Genomic DNA, 25,409 nt, shown 5'->3' with positions numbered 1-25,409 from the left:
TCTAAGGCTGCTTTGCCGTCACCAAGGTCGGTGGAGATTTCTTCTTGTGGGAAGATGGGTTTTTTCTTGGGCGGATGCCCGAGGAGTCTCGGCGATTCAACTTTGCCGAGCGAATTCTTGTTCAGGGTCAGACGCTTTTACTATGCTTTACAAGTTTGATACCCTGATTTTGGGGACCTTCTGTTTGCTCACTCGGTGCTGCAGAGTTGTCCGCACTCTCCCGCCCGTTTTGGAGCTTTGGTATAAACCCCATGGTCCTTTTGGAGTCCCCAGCATCCTCTAGGACGTATGAGAAAATAGGATTTTGGTACCTACTGGTAAATCCTTTTCTCTTAGCCCGTAGAGGATGCTGGGCGCCCGTCCCAGTGCGTTCTGTGTCTGCAGTTATTGCTTTTGGTTACACCCTGGTGGTGTGTTTTCTCTGTCGGGCAGTTGCTTCCGTTGTTCATGCCATGGCATGCGGTGTCTTAATTTCGCTTATGTGGACACACGGTTTGTGTTACATATTTTCTCAGCATGTGGCTGTGTTTTGCTCATGCCGTTGCTTAGTATTCTGCTGAATGCCACGTTCTACGGTGTGTTGGAGGTGTGAGCTGGTATAACACTCACTGTGTTTGTAACAATAAATTCTTTCCTCGAAATGTCCATCCCTTCTGGGCACAGTTTTCTAACTGAGGTCTGGAGGAGGGGCATAGAGGGAGGAGCCAGTTCACACCCAGTATTAAGTCTTTTTAGTGTGCCCAAGCTCCTGCGGATCCGTCTATACCCCATGGTCCTTTTGGAGTCCCCAGCATCCTCTACGGACTAAGAGAAAAGGATTTACCGGTAGGTACCAAAATCCTATTTTTTCCACAAAGCCTGTAACATGGCAGTAAGGTGCTGATTGGCCAGTTAGTACTTTATATCTCCAAGGCCTCTCACCTGTGCTCAAGCATGGATATACTTTAAACCTGGACTGTAATGGCGGAGTGGCTTGACCACAGGCATAAGGGTGTGCTGATGGGATGCGGTCAAGATCCCACCGGGCGAAATTCCGACTGCACAATCCCGACATTCTCCCTCTGTGGGTGTCCACGACACCCATAGAGGGAGAATAAATTAGTGGGCTGAGCGTAGCAGCGAGCCCGCAAGGGGCTGCGTTGATTGAGCCAGTCGGGATACCGGTGTCGATATTCGGACCGCCGGGATCCCGTCCGGCAGGATTTTGTACTGATCCTGTGCTAATGTTGTGCACAAGATGACTGTCTAGTGATGAAATATATCGCATAAGGTCTAAGCTTTGCTGGACTTCAGCTTCATGAGACTGTACTCACCACCTCCCCACTTGACCCTATCCCCTCCCACTACCTCTCTCTCCTTCTGCTTGTTCCCATCTTTCCCACCTTCTCAATCTATCCCTCTCATCAGGCACTGTCCCCTATGCCTTCAAGCATGCACTCATCTCTCCCATTCTTAAAAAACATACCCTTGAGCCAAACTCTCTCCAACTACCGACCCATCTCTCCTCCCTTTTGCCTCCAAACTCCTTGAGCGTATTGTCTACAACCGCCTTACTTCCTTTCTTTCCTCACACTCACTGCTTGACCCATTCCAGTCTGGCTTCAGTCCACTCCACTGAAACTGCCCTTACAAAAGTATGCAATGACCTCCATGCTGCTAAATCTAAGGGACACTACTCTATACTTATTCTACTTGATCTCTCTGCTGCTTTTGACACTGTGGACCATCCTTTCCTACTGCAAAATCTTCACTCCATTGGTCTGCGTGACACTGCCCTCTCTTGGCTGTCCTCCTACCTTTCTGACCGTTCTTTGGGGGTAATTCCAAGTTGATTGCAGCAGGACATTTTTTAGCAGTTGGTCAAAACCATGTGCACTGCAGGGGGGTCAGATATAACATGTGCAGAGAGAGATTTGGGTGTGGTGAGTCCAACCTGCAATCTAAATTGCAGTGTAAAAATAAAGCAGCCAGTATTTACCCTGCACAGAAACAAAATAACCCACCCAAATCTAACTCTCTCTGCACGTTATATCTGCCCCCCCCCCTGCAGTGCACATGGTTTTGTCCAACTGCTAAAAACTTTCCTGCTGCGATCAACTTGGAATTACCCCCTTTCTCTGTCTCCTCTCGTGACTCCACCTCCCCCTCACTTCCACTAACTGTAGGGATACCCCAAGGTTCTGTCCTTGGTCCTCCTCTTCTCTCTCTATACGTCCTCACTAGGTAAGCTCATTAGTTCTTTTGGTTTCCAATATCATCTATACTGATGACACCCAAATCTGTCTTTCCTCTCCAGACCTCTCCCCTGCTCTCCTCACTCGTATCTCCAACTGTCTCTCTGCTACCTCTTCCTGGATGTCCCAGCGCTTTCTTAAACTTAACATGTCTAAGACCGAGCTGATCATCTTCCCTCCCTCCGGCATAACCTCACCTCCTACAATCTCTATCCATTGATGGCACTACTATCTCCTCTAGCCCCCAAGTGCGCTGTCTTGGAGTAAGCCTCGACTCCTCCCTCTCCTTCAAACCATACATTCAGCACCTCTCACAAACCTGCCATTTTCATCTAAAAAATATTTCCAGGATCAGACCCTTTCTGACCCAGGATGCTACTAAGACTCTTATCCACTCACTGGTCATCTCCAGACTGGACTACTGTAATCTTCTCCTGACTGGCATTCCTGACAGATACTTCTCTCCACTCCAATCTATCCTCAGAAGATGGCACTCCAAGACAGCGCACTTGGGGGCTAGAGGAGATAGTAGTGCCATCAATAGATAGAGATTGTAGGAGGTGAGGTTATGCCGGAGGGAGGGAAGATGATCAGCTCGGTCTTAGACATGTTAAGTTTAAGAAAGTGCTGGGACATCCAGGAAGAGGTAGCAGAGAGACAGTTGGAGATATGGGTGAGGAGAGCAGGGGAGAGGTCTGGAGAGGAAAGACAGATTTGGGTGTCATCAGTATAGATGATATTGGAAACCAAAAGAACTAATGAGCTTACCTAGTGAGGACGTATAGAGAGAGAAGAGGAGGACCAAGGACAGAACCTTGGGGTATCCCTACAGTTAGTGGAAGCCATCTTCCTCACCAAACGCACTACGTCCACCTCTCCACTCTTACTAGACCTTCACTGGCTCCCCTTCCCTTTCAGAATCCATTTTAAGCTTCTCACACTCGCTTACAAAGCCCTCACCCACTCCTCTCCCATCTACATCTCTGACCTCTCCCTTTACACTCCCACCCGTCCTCTTCGCTCTGCTAATGCACGCCGACTCTCCTGCCTACGGATTACTTCCTCCCACTCCTACCTCCAAAATTTTTCACGTGCTGCACCACTTCTCTGGAATTCCCTACCTCTCCCCCTCAGACTCTCCACAAAACTTCAAACAGGCTCTCAAGACCCACTTCTTCACCAAACCCAGCCAAATCTCATCCTAACCCTCTGTTCCACACTCTCTATGTACCCCATCTGTGTCACCCCTGTCTGTCTACCCCTCCCCTTTAGAATGTAAGTTCTCACGAGCAGGGCCCTCTTCCCTCATGTGCTTATCCTTTCTTACTTTAATAATCTTCAACTGCACCAAATCCATCAGTCTTCTGCCACCTGATGCTTATTCCAGTGTCATCTGCTGATGTAACTATGCTTTCTCTGACGTCCTAAGTGGATGCTGGGACTCCGTAAGGACCATGGGGAATAGCGGCTCCGCAGGAGACTGGGCACAACTATAAAGAAAGCTTTAGACTACTGGTGTGCACTGGCTCCTCCTACTATGACCCTCCTCCAGACTTCAGTTAGAATCTTGTGCCCGGCTTAGCTGGATGCACACTAGGGGCTCTCCTGAGCTCCTAGAAAGAAAGTATATTTTAGGTTTTTTATTTTACAGTGAGATCTGCTGGCAACAAACTCACTCGAACCTACCTAACAGGTGGTAGTTTGGGCTTCTTAGGCTACTGGACACCATTAGCTCCAGAGGGATCGACCGCAGGACCCGACCTTGATGTTCGTTCCCGGAGCCGCGCCGCCGTCCCCCTTACAGAGCCAGAAGCATGAAGAGGTCCGGAAAATCGGCGGCAGAAGACTTCGGTCTTCACCAAGGTAGCGCACAGCACTGCAGCTGTGCGCCATTGCTCCTCATGTACACCTCACACTCCGGTCACTGATGGGTGCAGGGCGCTGGGGGGGGGCGCCCTGAGGGCAATATTACACACCTTGGCTGGCAAATATACACCATATATAGTCCCAGAGGCTATATAGGTGTAAATTAATACCCCTGCCAGAGTTTCAAAAACGCGGGAGAAGTCCGCCGAAAAAGGGGCGGGGCTAACTCCCTCAGCACACTGGCGCCATTTTTCCCCTCACAGCTCCGCTGGAAGGAAGCTCCCTGGCTCTCCCCTGCAGTCTACAAGCTACAGAAGGGTAAAAAAGAGAGGGGGGGGCACTAAATTTAGGCGCAGTATATATATATATATATAGCAGCTATAAGGGGATATAATTCAGTTAGTCCCTGTATTATATAGCGCTCTGGTGTGTGCTGGCATACTCTCTCTGTCTCCCCAAAGGGCTTTGTCCTCTGTCAGAGCATTCCCTGTGTGTATGCGGTGTGTCGGTACGGCTGTGTCGACATGTTTGATGAGGAGGCTTATGTGGAGGCGGAGCAAATGCCTGTAAATGTGATGTCACCCCCTGCGGGGTCGACACCTGAGTGGATGGTTCTGTGGAAGGAATTACGCGACAGTGTCGACTCCTTGCATAAAAGGTTTGACGACATACCTACTATGGGACAGCCGGCTTCTCAGCCTGTGCCTGCCCAGGCGTCTCAAAAGCCATCAGGGGCTCTAAAACGCCCGCTACCTCAGATGGCAGACACAGATGTCGACACGGATACTGACTCCAGTGTCGACGACGATGAGACTAATGTAACTTCCAATAGGGCCACACGTTACATGATTGAGGCAATGAAAAATGTGTTGCACATTTCTGATGTTACCCCCGGTACCACAAAAAAGAGTATTATGTTTGGAGAGAAAAAACTACCAGTAGCTTTTCCTCCATCTGAGGAGTTAAATGAAGTGTGTGAAGAAGCGTGGGCTTCTCCTGATACTGGTAATTTCTAAGAGGTTACTAATGGCGTACCCTTTCCCGCCAGAGGATAGGTCACGCTGGGAAACATCCCCTAGGGTGGATAAAGCGCTCACACGCTTGTCAAAGAAGGTGGCACTACCGTCTCCGGATACGGCCGCCCTGAAGGAATCTGCTGATAGAAAGCAGGAGGCTATCCTGAAGTCTATATATACACACACACAGGTGTTATACTGAGGCCAGCTATTGCGTCAGCATGGATGTGCAGTGCTGCAGCTGCGTGGTCAGATTCCCTGTCGGAAAATATTGATACCCTAGACAGGGACACTATATTGCTAACCGTAGAGCACATTAAAGACGCACTTTTATACATGAGGGATGCACAGAGGGATATTTGCCGGCTGGCATCCAAAATTAGTGCAATGTCCATTTCTGCCAGGAGAGGGTTATGGACTCGGCAGTGGACAGGAGATGCAGATTCCAAAAGGCACATGGAAGTTCTGCCTTATAAGGGTGAGGAGTTGTTCGGGGATGGTCTCTCGGACCTCGTTTCCACAGCAACAGCTGGGAAGTCTACATTTTTACCCCATGTTCCCTCACAGCCAAAGAAAGCACCGTATTATCAGGTACAGTCCTTTCGGCCCAATAGGGGCAAGCGGGTTAAGGGCGCGGCCTTTCTGCCCAGAGGCAGAGGTAGGGGGAAAAAGCTGCAGCATACAGCCAGTTCCCAGGAGCAAAAGTCCTCCCCCGCTTCCTCTAAGTCCACAGCATGACGCTGGGGCTCCACAGGCGGAGCCAGGTACGGTGGGGGCCCGTCTCAAATATTTCAGCAATCAGTGGGCTCGCTCACGGGTGGATCCCTGGATCTTTCAAATAGTATCTCGGGTACAAGCTGGAATTCGAGACGTCTCCCCCCCCCGCCGTTTCCTCAAATCTGCCTTACCAACCACTCCCTCAGGCAGGGAGGCAGTGTTACAGGCAATTTACAAGCTGTATTCACAACAGGTGATAGTAAAGGTGTCCCTACTTCAACAAGGAAGGGGTTACTATTCCACAATGTTTGTGGTACCGAAACCGGACGGTTCGGTGAGACCCATTTTAAATTTGAAATCCTTGAACACATATATAAAAAAATTCAAGTTCAAGATGGAATCGCTCAGGGTGATTATTGCAAGCCTGGACGAGGGGGATTACATGGTATCACTGGACATCAAGGATGCTTACCTGCATGTCCCCATTTACCATCCTCACCAGGAGTACCTCAGATTTGTGGTACAGGATTGTCATTACCAATTCCAGACGTTGCCGTTCGGTCTATCCACGGCTCTGAGGGTCTTTACCAAGGTAATGGCCGAAATGATGATACTTCTTCGAAAGAAGGGAGTTTTAATTATCCCGTACTTGGACGATCTCCTGATAAAGGTGAGGTCCAGGGAGCAGTTGTTGGTCGGGGTAGCACTATCTCGGGAGGTGCTACAACAGCACGGCTGGGTTCTAAATATTCCAAAGTCACAGCTGATCCCTACGACACGTCTACTGTTCCTGGGGATGGTTCTGGACACAGAACAGAAAAAAGTGTTTCTCCCGGAGGAGAAGGCCAAGGAGCTGTCATCTCTAGTCAGAGGCCTCCTAAAACCAAAACAGGTGTCGGTGCATCACTGCACGCGGATCCTGGGAAAGATGGTAGCTTCCTACGAAGCAATTCCATTCGGCAGGTTCCATGCAAGAAACTTTCAGTGGGACCTATTGGACAAGTGGTCCGGATCGCATCTTCAGATGCATCGGCTGATAACCCTGTCTCCAAGGACCAGGGTGTCTCTGCTGTGGTGGCTGCAGAGTGCTCATCTTCTAGAGGGCCGCAGATTCGGCATACAGGACTGGGTCCTGGTGACCACGGATGCCAGCCTTCGAGGCTGGGGGGCAGTCACACAGGGAAGAAACTTCCAAGGACTATGGTCAAGTCAGGAGACTTCCCTGCACATAAATATTCTGGAACTGAGGGCCATTTACAATGCCCTAAGTCAGGCAAAACCCCTGCTTCAAAACCAGCCGGTACTGATCCAGTCAGACAACATCACGGCGGTCGCCCATGTAAACCGACAGGGCGGCACGAGAAGTAGGACGGCGATGGCAGAAGCCACAAGGATTCTCCGATGGGCGGAAAATCACGTGTTAGCACTGTCAGCAGTGTTCATTCCGGGAGTGGACAACTGGGAAGCAGACTTCCTCAGCAGGCACGACCTCCACCCGGGAGAGTGAGGACTTCATCCAGAAGTCTTCCAAATGATTGTAAACCGTTGGGAAAGGCCACAGGTGGACATGATGGCGTCCCGCCTAAACAAAAAGCTAGAAAGATATTGCGCCAGGTCGAGAGACCCTCAGGCGATAGCTGTGGACGCTCTAGTGACACCGTGGGTGTACCGGTCGGTTTATGTGTTCCCTCCTCTTCCTCTCATACCAAAGGTACTGAGGATAATAAGGAGAAGAGGAGTAAGAACTATACTCATTGTTCCGGATTGGCCAAGAAGAGCTTGGTACCCGGAACTTCAAGAAATGATCTCAGAGGACCCATGGCCTCTGCCGCTCAGACAGGACCTGCTACAGCAGGGGCCCTGTCTGTTCCAAGACTTACCGCGGCTGCGTTTGACTGCATGGCAGTTGAACACCGGATCCTGAAGGAAAAGGGCATTCCGGAGGAAGTCATTCATTAAAGCTAGGAAAGAAGTTACTGCAAACCATTATCACCGCATTTGGCGAAAATATGTTGCGTGGTGTGAGGCCAGGAAGGCCCCAACGGAGGAATTTCAGCTAGGTCGATTTCTGCACTTCCTGCAGTCAGGGGTGACTATGGGCCTAAAGTTGGGTTCCATTAAGGTCCAGATTTCGGCTCTATCGATTTTCTTCCAGAGAGAACTGGCTTCACTACCTGAAGTTCAGACTTTTGTTAAGGGAGTGCTGCATATTCAGCCCCCTTTTGTGCATCCAGTGGCACCTTGGGATCTCAACGTGGTGTTGGATTTCCTAAAGTCACATTGGTTTGAGCCACTAAATACCGTGGATTTGAAGTATCTCACGTGGAAAGTGGTCATGTTGTTGGCCTTGGCTTCGGCCAGACGTGTATCAGAATTGGCGGCTTTGTCATGTAAAAGCCCTTATCTGATTTTCCATATGGATAGGGCAGAATTGAGGACTCGTCCCCAGTTTCTCCCTAAAGTGGTATCAGCTTTTCATCTGAACCAACCTATCGTGGTGCCTGCGGCTACTATAGACTTGGAGGCTTCCAAGTTGTTGGACGTAGTCAGGGCCCTGAAAGTCTATGTTTCCAGGACAGCTGGAGTCAGAAAGACTGACTCGCTATTTATCCTGTATGCGCCCAACAAGTTGGGTGCACCTGCTTCAAAGCAGACTATTGCTCGCTGGATCTGTAGTACGATTCAGCTTGCACATTCTGCGGCTGGACTGCCGCATCCTAAATCAGTGAAAGCCCATTCCACGAGGAAGGTGGGCTCTTCTTGGGCGGCTGCCCGAGGGGTCTCGGCTCTACAACTTTGCCGAGCAGCTACTTGGTTGGGGTCAAACACATTTGCAAAATTCTACAAGTTTGACACCCTGGCTGAGGAGGACCTAGAGTTTGCCCATTCGGTGCTGCAGAGTCATTCGCACTCTCCCGCCCGTTTGGGAGCTTTGGTATAATCCCCATGGTCCTTACGGAGTCCCAGCATCCACTTAGGACGTCAGAGAAAATAAGAATTTACTCACCGGTAATTCTATTTCTCGTAGTCCGTAGTGGATGCTGGGCGCCCATCCCAAGTGCGGATTGTCTGCAATACTTGTATATAGTTATTGTTTAACTAAAGGGTTATTGTTGAGCCATCTGTTGAGAGGCTCAGTTGTTATCATACTGTTAACTGGGTATTGTATCACGAGTTATACGGTGTGATTGGTGTGGCTGGTATGAGTCTTACCCGGGATTCAAAATCCTTCCTTATTGTGTCAGCTCTTCCGGGCACAGTATCCTAACTGAAGTCTGGAGGAGGATCATAGTGGGAGGAGCCCGTGCACACCAGTAGTCTAAAGCTTTCTTTATAGTTGTGCCCAGTCTCCTGCGGAGCCGCTATTCCCCATGGTCCTTACGGAGTCCCAGCATCCACTACGGACTACGAGAAATAGAATTACCGGTGAGTAAATTCTTATTTATTTACCCTGTACTTGTCCTATATTGTCATCAACTGTAAGTTGCTGTTTTCTTGTTTGATTATTTATGTACTCTGTAATTGGGAGCTGCGGAACCCTTGTGGTGCCATATAAATAAAGGATAATAATAATATCTAGGGTTGGTACTCAAGAGCTGGGATGTCCATTGCTCTTATGGTGTGTATACACAGTGCGATATTTCTTACGATTTTGACTATATAATCAAAATTGTAAGAAAAATTAGTGCAAGTCGCCCTGTGTGTATACTCTTACAACGTGTGCTCCTGTGAAATCGGCATCATAACTAAAAAAAAAAAAAAAAGACTGCAGGCTCGGCTGATATTGGCTAGATAGGAGGCTCATGCCTCCGGCCAGTTTCTATCCGATATTGGCCCTTAGCCAATATTGAACAGTGTCTACGCACCATCGGTACACACTGGCAGATATTATTGGGACGATTATTTGCTAGAGGGGGGTCCCGATCTACACACTTTACTTTAGCCCCTGAAAAATTGCCTGATTTCTAATGACATTTTTTGAGAAAACAGACGATGGAAAAAATCGGCCTCAACTTCATTACCTGATTTTTTTATTTTATTTTTTGCCCCCATCTGGATATATTGTCAGATTATTGAAAATGCGCACACACACTGACCTATATGTGGAGATTGTGGATGGGATTTTTTGCTTTAGAACGACAGATCAGAAAAGAGATGGTCTGTGTCCAAGACTTTCCTGATATATTGTCGCAATGTCAAAATGTTCCTTCATACACACTATACAATAAATTTGTCCGATCTCCCAATTATTGGCAAAAGCAGCCCAAGAATTGTATATTGCAGGCATTCCCAACCTCTGTCCTCAAGGCGCACTAAAGCAGGGCATACTCCACACAGTTATCTGCCCGATCTTGTTGGAATGAAAATCTGGTAGTGGATGAGAGCAAATTACAATAATTCACTTGCTCCCAAACACTGTAAAATGGACAAAACCTATAATTCAGACAAATTGATTAAATTACGTATTCAATGAATTAGTATTAACAATAGTTTTTGACCATTTTCCAGTGTTTGGGAGCAAGTGGTTAATTGTCATTTGCTCTAATACATTACCAGTTTTTTATTCCAACCAGCCAGATCTGGCAGATAATTGTATGGTGTATGCCCTACTTTACAGTCCAGGTTTTGGTGATATCCATGCTTGAGCACAGGTGACTCAATTAGTACCTCAGCTATTTTGATTTAACCACCTGTGCTGAAGCCTGGCTATCACTAAAACCTGCACTGTCCAGAGGATATCCAATTACCGGTGTATTAACATTGGGTCTGAAAAATCAGTTTTTCAGACATTTTTTCCCGATGTTTCGCTTTTTTTTTTTTTTTTTTTTTTCCCGGGCGATCCATATTGGATAGTCAAAAAAAAAAAAATCTGACTTCCCGAAAACACACAGGTTCATTGGCTGTTTCCGGGGATTTGGTTTTGCCTGATAGCCGTGGTGACCTGAGTGTCCCTTGTTTGCTGCAGCGGCAGGCTGGGACTGCAGGGAGGGCGCGTTGGCCCAGGGCTGGAACTTGGCGCTTAACCCCGCCTGGGAAGCCGGGGTAACGCCACGACCCAAATCCCCCATCTACCCCCACCCCCGGTCACATGGGGAGCGGTCATGTGACCGGAGGGAGATGGCACCAGGTAATTCCCGATAAGCTGCCGCTCGTGCAGGCTTATCAGGGATAATTAGCCCCTGGCGGGACAATTAGCCCTGGTAAATTACCTAGGCTAATTGGATATCCCCATTAGTGTGCCTTGAGGACTGGGGTTGGGAATGCCTGATATAGGGTGTCCTTCGCTTAATACAAGGAATTAAAACAATACTTTTTAAATTGGGCCACTGAAATTTAGAAATGAAAGTTCTATATTGGCGTCTACATTCCATCCTAGTGCTTCTGGACTAGCTACAGTATATATGTGACCAAAGTCTTTGGGGGATATTCAATTGTTTGAAAAGTCAGTTGGGTGTCTGTTTTTTCCTATCTAATAAATAGAAAAAAACAGACACCCAACCGACTTTTCAAACATTTGAATTCCCCCCTTTATATTTAATGCTCTTTATTCATTTGGCAATAGGTTCCAATACATAGTTTAGATTTTAATTTTACTGTCGCTGAGGTGCTAGTAGCCCATTTGTGCCGCTTGTGTGAGAATCACAGGCTTACAGAATCATTCTGTCGGTTCAGCCAGCTCCGCCAACATCAACTTACTTTGCAATGGCTGTGAATGCCAAGTCCACATTCAGCCCAATCTTGGCACTGGTCTCCATAAACGGCACACCGAATTCCTGCAAGAGACATCCCGTTCTGTAAATGCTGGATAAAACCAAGCCATGTGCATTATACAATACTACCTGCTGTTACTACAGTCTTCCATCTTATACAAATCAATCCGCAACGGTGACAAACATGGTATATTTCAAGGGGATCACCGCAGTCTACCGTAACAGTTCATGTTTTCCAGCTCTCCTCACAGAATGACAAGTGAAATAATTAGCTCCACCTGTATCTGAGTAATGAATACACCTGCTGGGTGAGCTGTTGGTGGTCCTGAGGAATGAGTTTGAGAACCACTGACTTATGCCCCCTACACACTATGGGGCGACCCGGCGGTGGCGAGGGGGGGGAGTGAAGTTTCTTTATTCCCCCCATCACCCGGCTCCATAGCAGTGCATGCGAATATGGACGAGATTGTCCATATTAGCCTGCATGCTTAAGCGACCTGGCACCAATGATGAACGAGCGCGGGGCCGCACATCGTTCATCGTTGGTGCATACACACTGAACAATATGAACGAGTTCTCGAATCCAGAGCGACTAATACTCCTTTTACATTCGCAGGCTCTGGTCATTCCCGGGAATGACTCTTTTACACTAGCGGCCCGACCCGGCATATTGCCGGGTCGGTGACGTCACCGCTGACTACCAGAGCCGGTGCTTGGAGATAATCTTCTCCAAGCACCGCCTCCTCCTACACAGAGAACGGGTCGCCTTGACCCAATATACCCGTTTACACTGCACAGCTTCTCGGGATGGTCCCGGATTCAACCCAGGTCGAGACCTGGGTTGAAATCCCGGGATGCTCGTCCCGGGAAATTGAAAGTGTACCCTTTTACACTGACAAAAATCCCGGGATGATGCGCATTCACGTGCAAAATCCCGGGATAAAATTGTCAGTGTAAAAGGGGTATTACAGGGACTATTCCCACATTCTGGAGACCGGGGTCAGTATTATAACCTCCGGGATCCCAAACGCCGGTCTCCCAATGCCAACCCTGTGTTGGGTTTAGATTGCTGGAGGGGTGTTTGCGGCTAGGATTGGGGTGCTTCTGATGAGTAGAGAAGGCAAGTATTGGGGGGATTGGGTTAGTCATTTATGATAGAGGGATTAGCATCACTGCCTCAGCACTGAGGTCCTGAGTTCGACTCCCACCAATGCCCTATCTGTGTTTCCTCCCACAATCCAAATACATACCTGGTAGGTTAATAGGATTCTGACCTAAACTCAACCCTAGTGTATGTGTACATTTAAAAGGGAATACAGACTGTAAGCTCCACTTGTGATGTGAATAACCAATATTCTCTATAAAGCGCTGTGCGCGCTATATAAATATAAATAACTTCATATGTATATATATATGTGTATATATATATATATATATATATATATATATATATATATATATATATATATATACATACACACTGCTCAAAAAAATAAAGGGAACACTAAAATAACACATCCTAGATCTGAATGAATAAAATATTCTTATTAAATACTTTGTTCTTTACATAGTTGAATGTGCTGACAACAAAATCACACAAAAATTATTAATGGAAATCAAATGTATTAACCCATGGAGGTCTGGATTTGGAGTCACCCTCAAAATTAAAGTGGAAAAACACACTACAGGCTGATCCAACTTTGATGTAATGTCCTTAAAACAAGTCAAAATGAGGCTCAGTAGTGTGTGTGGCCTCCACGTGCCTGTATGACCTCCCTACAACGCCTGGGCATGCTCCTGATGAGGTGGCAGATGGTCTCCTGAGGGATTTCCTCCCAGACCTGGACTAAAGCATCCGCCAACTCCTGGACAGTCTGTGGTGCAATGTGGCATTGGTGGATGGAGCGAGACATGATGTCCCAGATGTGCTCAATTGGATTCAGGTCTGGGAAACGGGCGGGCCAGTCCATAGCATCAATGCCTTCGTCCTGCAGGAACTGCTGACACACTCCAGCCACATGAGGTCTAGCATTGTCTTGCATTAGGAGGAACCCAGGGCCAACTGCACCAGCATATGGTCTCACAAGGGGTCTGAGGATCTCATCTCGGTACCTAATGGCAGTCAGGCTACCTCTGGCGAGCACATGGAGGGCTGTGCGGCCCCCCAAAGAAATGCCACCCCACATCATTACTGACCCACTGCCAAACCGGTCATGCTGGAGGATGTTGCAGGTAGCAGAACGTTCTCCTTGGCGTCTCCAGACTCTGTCACGTCTGTCACATGTGCTCAGTGAGAACCTGCTTTTATCTGTGAAGAGCACAGGGCGCCAGTGGCGAATTTGCCAATCTTGGTGTTCTCTGGCAAATGCCAAACGTCCTGCACGGTGTTGGGCTGTAAGCACAACCCCCACCTGTGGACATCGAGCCCTCATACCACCCTCATGGAGTCTGTTTCTGATCATTTGAGTAGACACATGCACATTTGTGGCTTGCTGGAGGTCATTTTGCAGGGCTCTGGCAGTGCACCTCCTGTTCCTCCTTGCACAAAGGCGGAGGTAGCTGCTGCTGGGTTGTTGCCCTCCTACGGCCTCCTCCACGTCTCCTTATGTACTGGCCTGTCACCTGGTAGCGCCTCCATGCTCTGGACACTACGCTGACAGACACAGCAAACCTTCTTGCCACAGCTCGCATTGATGTGCCATCCTGGATGAGCTGCACAACCTGAGCCACTTGTGTGGGTTGTAGGGAGGTCATACAGGCACGTGGAGGCCACACACACTACTGAGCCTCATTTTGACTTGTTTTAAGGACATTACATCAAAGATGGATCAGCCTGTAGTGTGTTTTTCCACTTTAATTTTGAGTGTGACTCCAAATCCAGACCTCCATGGGTTAATAAATTTGATTTCCATTGATAATTTTTGTGTGATTATGTTGTCAGCACATTCAACTATGTAAAGAACAAAGTATTTAATAAGAATATTTCATTCATTCAGATCTAGGATGTGTTATTTTAGTGTTCCCTTTATTTTTTTGAGCAGTGCATGTATGTATATATATATATATATATATATATATATATATATATATATATATATATACACACACACACAAACACAGCGAGAGAGACCTAAAGTTGGGCAATTAGGGCCACATGTAAGTTTGCTTAAAATAGTACTTTGAAGGAATAAAGTTTGTTAAACCGAGGTGCTCTGTTTCCGGGAGACATGCTATGACGTCGTGATCTCACCTTAGCCAGCCGCTCTCCATCTTCTATCTTGACCACTCGTTCATGAGTGGAATCCACCTGCAACAACGTAACATAGTTAATGAGGTTGAAAAACGACAAAATGTCTATCGAGTTCAACCTTTTTTTATAATACTTACACTAATCTGTGTTTAATACTATTTCTCCTGCAGGGTACACTGGGCTCCACAGGGAATAACATTGGGGTTTAGAGTAGGCTCTTGATCCAATGCACCAACAGGCTAAAAGCTTTGACTGTTCCCAGAATGCATAGCGCTGCCTCCTCTATCACCCCGCCTCCGTGCACAGGAGCTCAGTTTGTAGTTGGTGCCATGCAGTGCAGGCATACAACAGGTACGGCTGCTCCAGCAGCCCTCAGAAGAGCTTTTTTAAGTGAAATCTGAAGACTTCAAGGGCTGCAGCAGAGACACTGTGTGTGTTAGATGTCAGTCAGACATCTCCTGCTACAGCTCCATCACCTCCATGAGCGACGCTGTATACTCCCGCGCCCTGGTTGCCGGGTACTTACAGCGGAGGCTCCGGTTTGCTTCAGTCAGTCACACACCCCGCCGCAGCTCTCCAGGATTGCGTGGCCGCACTTTTGGAGGGGGTAAGAGGGTTCCCCAGGCAGGACCCGCTGGAAACCGCGATCCGGCGCGGCTGGTGGGAGGCGAGCTGCGCGCGCTGGAGTGGACACTACGGTAGTAGACCCCACTAGACCACCAGGGCAAGGGCACAGTACTGTTTTACTAAAAAAACAAAAACGTTTGTTACATAGCCCACAGTACCCGGTGGGGAAGCCCAGCAAGGGAATAAGGCTTTGACCTGTAGCCTCTCCCCCAGCCCCAGGGCGCCATTAAGAGTAAATGTTCCCGCCCTAGAGCTGCATCTCTCTCTCTCCCTCACTCCCTGTCAGCGTTTGGGCTCCATTACCTCAAGCTGAGCTTATCCTGGGACTGTTTGGGCAAATCCTCCTCTGTAAAGCCGCCTGCATGTCAGCGCTGTGCATTTTACAGGACACTTAAGTATTCTACATGTCTGCTGACAGTGTTAGTTAAGAAATAATAAGAATTTACTCACCGGTAATTCTATTTCTCGTAGTCCGTAGTGGATGCTGGGAAATCCGTAAGGACCATGGGGAATAGCGGCTCCGCAGGAGTCTGGGCACAACTAAAAGAAAGCTTTTAGACTACCTGGTGTGCACTGGCTCCTCCCACTATGACCCTCCTCCAAGCCTCAGTTAGGATACTGTGCCCGGAAGAGCTGACACAATAAGGAAGGATTTTGAATCCCGGGTAAGACTCATACCAGCCACACCAATCACACCGTATAACTCGTGATACCATATCCAGTTAACAGTATGAAACATAACTGAGCCTCTCAACAGATGGCTCATAACAATAACTATGTACAAGTATTGCAGACAATCCGCACTTTGGACGGGCGCCCAGCATCCACTACGGACTACGAGAAATAGAATTACCGGTGAGTAAATTCTTATTTTCTCTGACGTCCTAGTGGATGCTGGGAACTCCGTAAGGACCATGGGGATTATACCAAAGCTCCCAAACGGGCGGGAGAGTGCGGATGACTCTGCAGCACCGAATGAGAGAACTCAAGGTCCTCCTCAGCCAGGGTATCAAATTTGTAGAATTTTGCAAACGTGTTTGCCCCTGACCAAGTAGCAGCTCGGCAAAGTTGTAAAGCCGAGACCCCTCGGGCAGCCGCCCAAGATGAGCCCACCTTCCATGTAGAATGGGCTTTAACTGATTTAGGATGCGGCAGTCCAGCCGCAGAATGCGCCAGCTGAATTGTGCTACAAATCCAGCGAGCAATAGTCTGCTTAGAAGCAGGAGCACCCAGTTTGTTGGGTGCATACAGGATAAATAGCGAGTCAGTTTTCCTGACTCCAGCCGTCCTGGAAACATACATTTTCAAGGCCCTGACTACGTCCAGTAACTTGGAATCCTCCAAGTCGCTAGTAGCCGCAGGCACTACAATAGGTTGGTTCAAGTGAAAAGCAGATACCACCTTAGGGAGAAACTGGGGACGAGTCCTCAATTCTGCCCTATCCATATGGAAAATCAGATAAGGGCTTTTAAATGACAAAGCCGCCAATTCTGATACACGGCTGGCCGAAGCCAAGGCCAATAACATGACCACTTTCCACGTGAGATATTTTAAATCCACGGTCTTTAGTGGCTCAAACCAATGTGAATTTAGGAAATTCAACACCACGTTGAGATCCCAGGGTGCCACTGGAGGCACAAAAGGGGGCTGGAATATGCAGCACTCCTTTTACAAATGTCTGAACTTCGGGTAGTGAAGCTAGTTCTTTTTGGAAGAAAATCGACAGAGCCGATATCTGTACCTTAATGGAGCCTAATTTTAGGCCCATAGTCACTCCTGCCTGTAGGAAGTGCAGAAATCGACCCAGCTGAAATTCCTCTGTTGGGGCCTTATTGGCCTCACACCAAGCAACATATTTCCGCCATATGCGGTGATAATATTTTACCGTTACATCTTTCCTGGCTTTAATCAGCGTAGGAATGACATCCTCCGGAATGCCCTTTTCCTTTAGGATCCGGCGTTCAACCGCCATGCCGTCAAACGCAGCCGCGGTAAGTCTTGGAACAGACAGGGCCCCTGCTGCAGCAGGTCCTGTCTGAGCGGCAGAGGCCATGGGTCCTCTGAGATCATCTCTTGAAGTTCCGGGTACCAAGCTCTTCTTGGCCAATCCGGAACCACGAGTATTGTCCTTACTCCTCGTTTTCTTATTATTCTCAGTACCTTTGGTATGAGAGGCAGAGGAGGGAACACATAAACTGACTGGTACACCCACGGTGTCACTAGAGCGTCCACCGCTATCGCCTGAGGGTCCCTTGACCTGGCGCAATATCTCTCCAGTTTTTTGTTTAGGCGGGACGCCATCATGTCCACCTGTGGCCGTTCCCAACGATTTACAATCAGCGTGAAGACTTCTGGATGAAGTCCCCACTCTCCCGGGTGGAGGTCGTGCCTGCTGAGGAAGTCTGCTTCCCAGTTGTCCACTCCCGGAATGAACACTGCTGACAGTGCTAGCACGTGATTTTCCGCCCATCGGAGAATCCTTGTGGCTTCTGCCATTGCCGTCCTGCTTTTTGTGCCGCCCTGTCGGTTTACATAGGCGACCGCCGTGATGTTGTCTGACTGGATCAGTACCGGCTGGTGTAGAAGCAGGGGTTTTGCCTGACTTAGGGCATTGTAAATGGCCCTTAGTTCTAGAATATTTATGTGTAGGGAAGTCTCCTGACTCGACCATAGTCCTTGGAAGTTTCTTCCCTGTGTGACTGCCCCCCAGCCTCGAAGGCTGGCATCCGTGGTCACCAGGACCCAGTCCTGTATGCCGAATCTGCGGCCCTCTAGGAGATGAGCACTCTGCAGCCACCACAGCAGAGACACCCTGGTTCTTGGAGACAGGGCTATTAGCCGATGCATCTGAAGATGCGATCCGGACCATTGGTCCAACAGGTCCCACTGAAAAATTCTGGCATGGAACCTGCCGAAAGGAATTGCTTCGTAAGAAGCCACCATCTTTCCCAGGACTCGCGTGCAGTGATGCACAGACACCTGTTTTGGTTTCAGGAGGTCTCTGACTAGAGATGACAGCTCCTTGGCTTTCTCCTCCGGGAGAAACACTTTTTTCTGGACTGTGTCCAGAATCATTCCCAGGAACAGTAGACGTGTCGTCGGAACCAGCTGTGACTTTGGAATATTCAGAATCCAACCGTGCTGGTGTAGCACCTCCTGAGATAGTGCTACTCCTACCAACAACTGCTCCCTGGATCTCGCCTTTATTAGGAGATCATCCAAGTACGGGATAATTAAAACTCCCTTTTTTCGAAGGAGTATCATTATTTCCGCCATTACCTTGGTAAACACCCTCGGTGCCGTGGACAGTCCAAACGGCAGCGTCTGGAATTTTAATGGCAATTTTGTACCGCAAATCTGAGGTACTCCTGGTGAGGATGATAAATGGGGACATGCAGGTAAGCATCCTTGATGTCCAGGGATACCATGTAATCCCCCTCGTCCAGGCTTGCAATAACCGCCCTGAGCGATTCCATCTTGAACTTGAATTTTTTTATGTATGTGTTCAAGGATTTCAAATTTAAAATGGGTCTCACCGAACCGTCCGGTTTCGGTACCACAAACAGTGTGGAATAGTAACCCCGTCCTTGTTGAAGTAGGGGCACCTTGACTATCACCTGTTGGGAATACAGCTTGTGAATTGCCTCTAGCACAGCCTCCCTGCCTGAGGGAGTTGTTGGCAAGGCAGATTTGAGGAAACGGCGGGGGGGAGACGCCTCGAATTCCAGCTTGTACCCCTGAGATACTACTTGCAAGATCCAGGGATCCACCTGTGAGCGAGCCCACTGATCGCTGAAATTTTTGAGGCGGCCCCCCACCGTACCTGGCTCCGCCTGTGGAGCCCCACCGTCATGCAGTGGACTTGGAAGAAGCGGGGGAGGACTTTTGCTCCTGGGAACCTGCTGTTTGTTGCAGCCTTTTTCCCCTACCTCTGCCTCTGGACAGAAAGGACCCGCCTTTTCCTCGCCTGTTTCTCTGGGTCCGAAAGGACTGTACCTGATAAAACGGCGCTTTTTTAGGCTGTGAGGGAACATGGGGTAAAAATGCTGACTTCCCAGCTGTCGCTGTGGAAACTAGGTCCGAGAGACCATCCCCGAATAACTCCTCACCCTTATAAGGCAAAACTTCCATGTGACTTTTGGAATCTGCATCCCCTGTCCACTGCCGAGTCCATAAGCCTCTCCTAGCAGAAATGGACAATGCACTTATTTTAGATGCCAGCCGGCAGATCTCCCTCTGTGCATCTCTCATGTATAAGACTGAGGGGTATATGCAATTGCGGTCGAATTCCCGAAATTGTCGAATTTCGGGTCATTTTCGCCAAAAAAAAAAATCGTCAATGCAATTCAGTGCTTTCCGTCAAAAAAACGGACTTTCAAAATTCGACTTTTTGAAATTCGACTTTTTGCAAATTCGACTTTTCTGCAATGATACAAGTGCTGCAATTCGACAAAAGCATATTCAATTCAAGTTTGGAAATTCGACAGCAGTGCTTTTAGACAGTAAATTCGTCATTTTCAATCCGCCACACTTTGGAGGGTGAAAACAATAAAAAAAAATTTAAACATGTTTTTTTTTGGTGTTTTTTTTTTTTGGGAATAGCATATCTATTTATATTAGAAGGGATTAGGTACTTTTTTTTTTTTTGGAGGCACAAGTATTATTTATATATTTTAAATTTTTTTTTTTTTTTTTTTAGTGCTGGAACGGTAAAATTAAAAAAAAAAAATTGCGTGGGGTCCCCCCTCCAAAGCATAACCAGCCTCGGGCTCTTCGAGCTGGTCCTGGTTCTAAAAATGCGGGGAAAAATTGGGCAGGGATCCCCCGTATTTTTAAAACCAGCACCGGGCTCTGCGCCTGGTGCTGGTGCAAAAAATACGGGGGACAAAACGAGCAGGGGTCCCCCGTATTTTTCACACCAGCATCGGGCTCCACTAGCTGGACAGATAATGCCACAGCTGGGGGTCACTTTTATACAGTGCCCTGCGGCCGTGGCATTAAATAGCCAACTAGTCACCCCTGGCCAGGGTACCCTGGGGGAGTGGGGACCCCTTCAATCAAGGGGTCCCCCCCCCAGCCACCCAAGGGCCAGGGGTGAAGCCCGAGGCTGTCCCCCCATCCAAGGGCTGCGGATGGGAGGCTGATAGCCTTGAGTAAAATGACAAGAATATTGTTTTTTCCAGTAGTACTACAAGTCCCAGCAAGCCTCCCCCGCAAGCTGGTACTTGGAGAACCACAAGTACCAGCATGCGGGAGAAAAACGGGCCCGCTGGTACCTGTAGTACTACTGGGGGAAAAATACCCAAATAAAAACAGGACACACACACCGTGACAGTAAAACTTTATTACACACTGCCGACACACACATACTTACCTATGTTCACATGCCGACATCGGTCCTCTTCTCCATGTAGAATCCACGGATACCTGAAAAGAAAAGTTCAATATACTCACCTCAGCCAGGGTCCAGAGATAAATCCACGTACTTGGCAAAAAAAGAAACGGACACACGGACTGAAAGGGGTCCCATGCTGACACATGAGACCCCTTACCCCGAATGCCGGGACACCACGTGACTCCTGTCACTGAAGTCCCTTCAGCCAATCAGGAAGCGCTACTTCCGTGGCGCTCACCTGATTGGCTGTGCGCTGTCTGTGCTGTGACAGCGCATCGCACAGCTCGGTCCATTAGTTTCAATGGTGGGAACTTTGCCGTCAGCGGTGGGGTTACCCGCGGTCAGCCGCTGACCGGCGGGTGACCTCACCGCTAGCCGCTAAGTTCCCACCATTGAATATAATGGACGGAGCTGTGCGATGCGCTGTCACAGCACAGACAGCGCACAGCCAATCAGGTGAGCGCCACGGAAGTAGCGCTTCCTGATTGGCTGAAGGGACTTCAGTGACAGGAGTCACGTGGTGTCCCGGCATTCGGGGTAAGGGGTCTCATGTGTCAGCATGGGACCCCTTTCAGTCCGGTGGTCCGTGTGTCCGTTTTCTTTTTTTGCCAAGTACGTGGATGTATCTCTGGACGTGGATGTACCTCTGGACGCTGGAAGGTGAGTATAATTTTTTTCACAGGTACCCTCGGATCGTCGGAGACCGTGGCAGTCGGCGTGTCAACATAGGTAAGTATGTGTGTGTCGGCAGTGTGTAATAAAGTTTTACTGTCACGGTGTCCGTGTCCTGTTTTTATTTGGGTATTTTTTTTCCAGTAGAACTACAGGTACCAGCGGGCCCGTTTTTCTCCCGCATGCTGGTACTTGTGGTTCTCCAAGTACCAGCTTGCGGGGGAGGCTTGCTGGGACTTGTAGTTCTTCTGGAAAAACAATATTCTTGTCATTTTACTCTAGGCTATCAGCCTCCCATCCGCAGCCATTGGATGGGGGGGACAGCCTCGGGCTTCACCCCTGGCCCTTGGGTGGCTGGGGGGGGGGGGGACCCCTTGATTGAAGGGGTCCCCACTCCCCCAGGGTACCCCGGCCAGGGGTGACTAGTTGGATATTTAATGCCACGGCCGCAGGGCACTGCATAAAAGTGACCCCCGGCTGTGGCATTATCTGTCCAGCTAGTGGAGCCCGATGCTGGTGTAAAAAATACGGGGGACCCCTACTCTTTTTGTCCCCCGTATTTTTTGCACCAGCACCAGGCGCAGAGCCCGGTGCTGGTTTTAAAAATACGGGGGATCCCTGCCCAATTTTTCCCCCGCATTTTTGGAACCAGGACCAGCTCGAAGAGCCCGAGGCTGGTTATGGTTTGGAGGGGGGATCCCACGCCATTTTTTTTTCGTGTTTTTCCCGTTTTTTCCCGTTTTTTTAAATCGCGGCAAAATCCGTCAAATCGGCCGTTTTTCGCCCGCGGGACTGTCGAATCCGTTTTTCATTGAATATGGTGAATTCCGGCAGCCACCTGCCGGAATTCACCTGTCGAATTGTGTCGAATTTAAAAACGGCGATAATTTGCCGCGATTCGCCATGAATTGCATATACCCCTGAGTCTTTTATATGCTCTATGGTTAGGAGAATAGTGTCCCTGTCTAGGGTGTCAATATTTTCTGACAGGGAATCTGACCATGCAGCGGCAGCACTGCACATCCATGCTGACGCAATAGCTGGTCTAAGTATAATGCCTGAGTGTGTATATACAGACTTCAGGATCGCCTCCTGCTTTCTATCCGCAGGCTCCTTTAGGGCGGCCGTATCCGGAGACGGAAGTGCCACCTTTTTAGACAAACGTGTGAGCGCTTTATCCACCCTAGGAGGTGTTTCCCAACGTGCCCTATCCTCTGGCGGGAAAGGGAACGCCATTAGTAATTTTTTTGAGATTACCAATCTTTTATCGGGGAAAGCCCACGCTTCTTCACACACTTCATTTAATTCTTCAGATGGGGGAAAAACTACGGGTAGTTTTTTCTCTCCAAACATAATACCCTTTTTAGTGGTACCTGGCTTTATATCCGAAATGTGTAAAACCTCTTTCATTGCCTCAATCATGCAACGAATGGCCCTAGTGGACATTAGATTAGACTCATCGTCGTCGACACTGGTATCAGTATCCGTGTCGACATCTGCGTCTGCCATCTGAGGTAGCGGGCGTTTTAGAGCCCCTGATGGCCTTTGAGACACCTGGGCAGGCACGAGCTGAGAAGCCGGCTGTCCCGCATTTGGCATGTCGTCAAATTTTTTGTGTAAGGAGTCGACACTTGCACGTAATTCCTTCCATAAAACCATCCACTCAGGTGTCTGCCCCGCAGGGGGTGACATCACTTCTATAGGCATCTGCTCCGCCTCCACATAATTTTCCTCATCAAACATGTCGACACAGCCGTACCAACACACCGCACACACACCGGGAATGCTCTAACAGAGGACAGGACCCCACAGAAGCCCTTTGGGGAGACAGAGAGAGAGTATGCCAGCACACACCAGAGCGCTATATAATGCAGGGACTAACTGAATTATGTCCCCTATAGCTGCTATAATATTTACTGCGCCTAAATTTAGTGCCCCCCCTCTCTTTTTTACCCTTTTCTGAAGTGTAGACTGCAGGGGAGAGCCAGGGAGCTTCCTTCCAGCGGAGCTGTGAGGGAGAAATGGCGCCAGTGTGTTGAGGGAGATAGCTCCGCCCCTTTTTTGCGGACTTTTCTCCCGCTTTTTTAAGGATTCTGGCAGGGGTAATTATCACATATATAGCCTCTGGGGCTATATATTGTGATTGTTTTGCCAGCCAAGGTGTTTTTTATTGCTGCTCAGGGCGCCCCCCCCCAGCGCCCTGCACCCTCAGTGACCGGAGTGTGAAGTGTGTATGAGGAGCAATGGCGCACAGCTGCAGTGCTGTGCGCTACCTTGGTGAAGACAGAAGTCTTCATGCCGCCGATTTTCCGGACTTCTTCTTGCTTCTGGCTCTGTAAGGGGGACGGCGGCGCGGCTCCGGGACCGAACACCAAGGCCAGTTCCATGCGGTCGATCCCTCTGGAGCTAATGGTGTCCAGTAGCCTAAGAAGCCCAAGCTAGCTGCAAGCAGGTAGGTTCGCTTCTTCTCCCCTTAGTCCCTCGTTGCAGTGAGCCTGTTGCCAGCAGATCTCACTGTAAAATAAAAAACCTAAAATATACTTTCTTTCTAAGAGCTCAGGAGAGCCCCTAGTGTGCATCCAGTTCGGCCGGGCACAAAAATCTAACTGAGGCTTGGCGGAGGGTCATAGTGGGAGGAGCCAGTGCACACCAGGTAGTCTAAAAGCTTTCTTTTAGTTGTGCCCAGACTCCTGCGGAGCCGCTATTCCCCATGGTCCTTACGGAGTTCCCAGCATCCACTAGGACGTCAGAGAAAGTGCATTTAGTCAAGGTTATTTAGTACAAGTACCCTGTGATATACATCCAGTCTTTACTGTGTGTTATATCTATTGATTATATAGCTGTACTTAGTATTACTTTGTATTGCTAGTCCAGTGCAGTTTTATTGCATGTCATAATTTCTGCATTGTACATGTGACTCTGTGTGTGCATATAGCTGCTGCGTGACTTCCATTTTGTGTATCTCACTCAGATTGCTATCCCTATATTCTGTACCCTGAGGGGGCCAAGTGCGTCAGGGTTATTGTTTAATATAGGTGTTTCACAGGATATACTTACTGTGTATTTCTGCTGCGGGGTACACTGGGCTCCACAAGGATAGACATTGGGGTGTAGAGTAGGATCTTGATCCGAAGCACCAACAGGCTCAAAAGCTTTGACCTTCTTCCCAAGATGCATAGCGCCGCCTCCTATATCACCTTGTCTCCGTGCACAGGAGCTCAGTTTGTAGTTAGTGCTTGCAGTGCAAGCATGTAACCGGAAGAGCTGCTCACAGCAGCTCTAGAAAAAGCTTTTTCTGAGGAAAAAAGAAGACTACAAGGGCTGCAGCAGAGGCACAGATTGTGTTAGATGTCAGTAGACATCACCTGCTGCAGCTCCATCTCTCCCCCAGCGGTGCTGTACACTCCCGTGCCCTGGTTGCTGGGTACCTACAGCAGGAGGCTCCGGTTTTCTTCCAAGTCAGTCACACACGGCTGGGGCTCTCCAGGATCGAGTGGCCGCACTTTGGGAGGAGGCTCGCGGGACCCGCACTTTATCGCGATCCGGCGCGGCCGGTGGGAGGCGGGCTGCGCGCGGTGGTGGTGGACACTGTGGTAGTACAGGCGATCCCACTAGATCACCAGGGCATGGGTGCGGGTCAGGTTTTCTCTCTAAACCTTTTTACAAGTAGCCCGCAGTACCAGGCGGTTTTGCCAGCAGAGGGAATAAGGCTTAGACCTGAAGCCCCTCCCCTAGCCCCAGGGCGCCATTTACAGTAAATGTTCCCGCCCTGGAGCTGCATATCTGTCTCTCCATCACTCCCTGTCAGTGTTTGGGCGCCATTTTTCCCAGCTACACTGTTCCTGGGACTGCTTGGGCAAATCCTCCTTTGTAAAGCCGCCTGATAGTCAGCGCTGTGACTTTACAAGACACTTAAGTATT

The 25,409-nt window shown here is 48.9% G+C and overlaps 1 protein-coding gene across 2 annotated transcripts in view; it reads right to left on the bottom strand.

Moving 5' to 3' along the window:
• Positions 1-25,409, bottom strand: part of RAB26 (RAB26, member RAS oncogene family) — a 481,534-nt gene that overhangs the window by 44,069 nt on the left and 412,056 nt on the right. For both annotated transcript variants that reach the window (XM_063934909.1, XM_063934908.1), the window contains 2 exons: positions 14,795-14,851; positions 11,531-11,607 (listed from right to left, as the gene is read on the bottom strand). In XM_063934909.1, the coding sequence (XP_063790979.1) occupies positions 11,531-11,607; positions 14,795-14,851 (134 nt within the window). The remainder of the gene's footprint in view (positions 1-11,530; positions 11,608-14,794; positions 14,852-25,409) is intronic.

This window comes from Pseudophryne corroboree, chromosome 7, assembly GCF_028390025.1.
Source record: "Pseudophryne corroboree isolate aPseCor3 chromosome 7, aPseCor3.hap2, whole genome shotgun sequence".
In the NCBI taxonomy this organism is placed as follows: domain Eukaryota; kingdom Metazoa; phylum Chordata; class Amphibia; order Anura; family Myobatrachidae; genus Pseudophryne; species Pseudophryne corroboree.
Note: the sequence above shows the minus strand (reverse complement) of the source record. Positions and strands in the feature narration are given on the sequence as shown.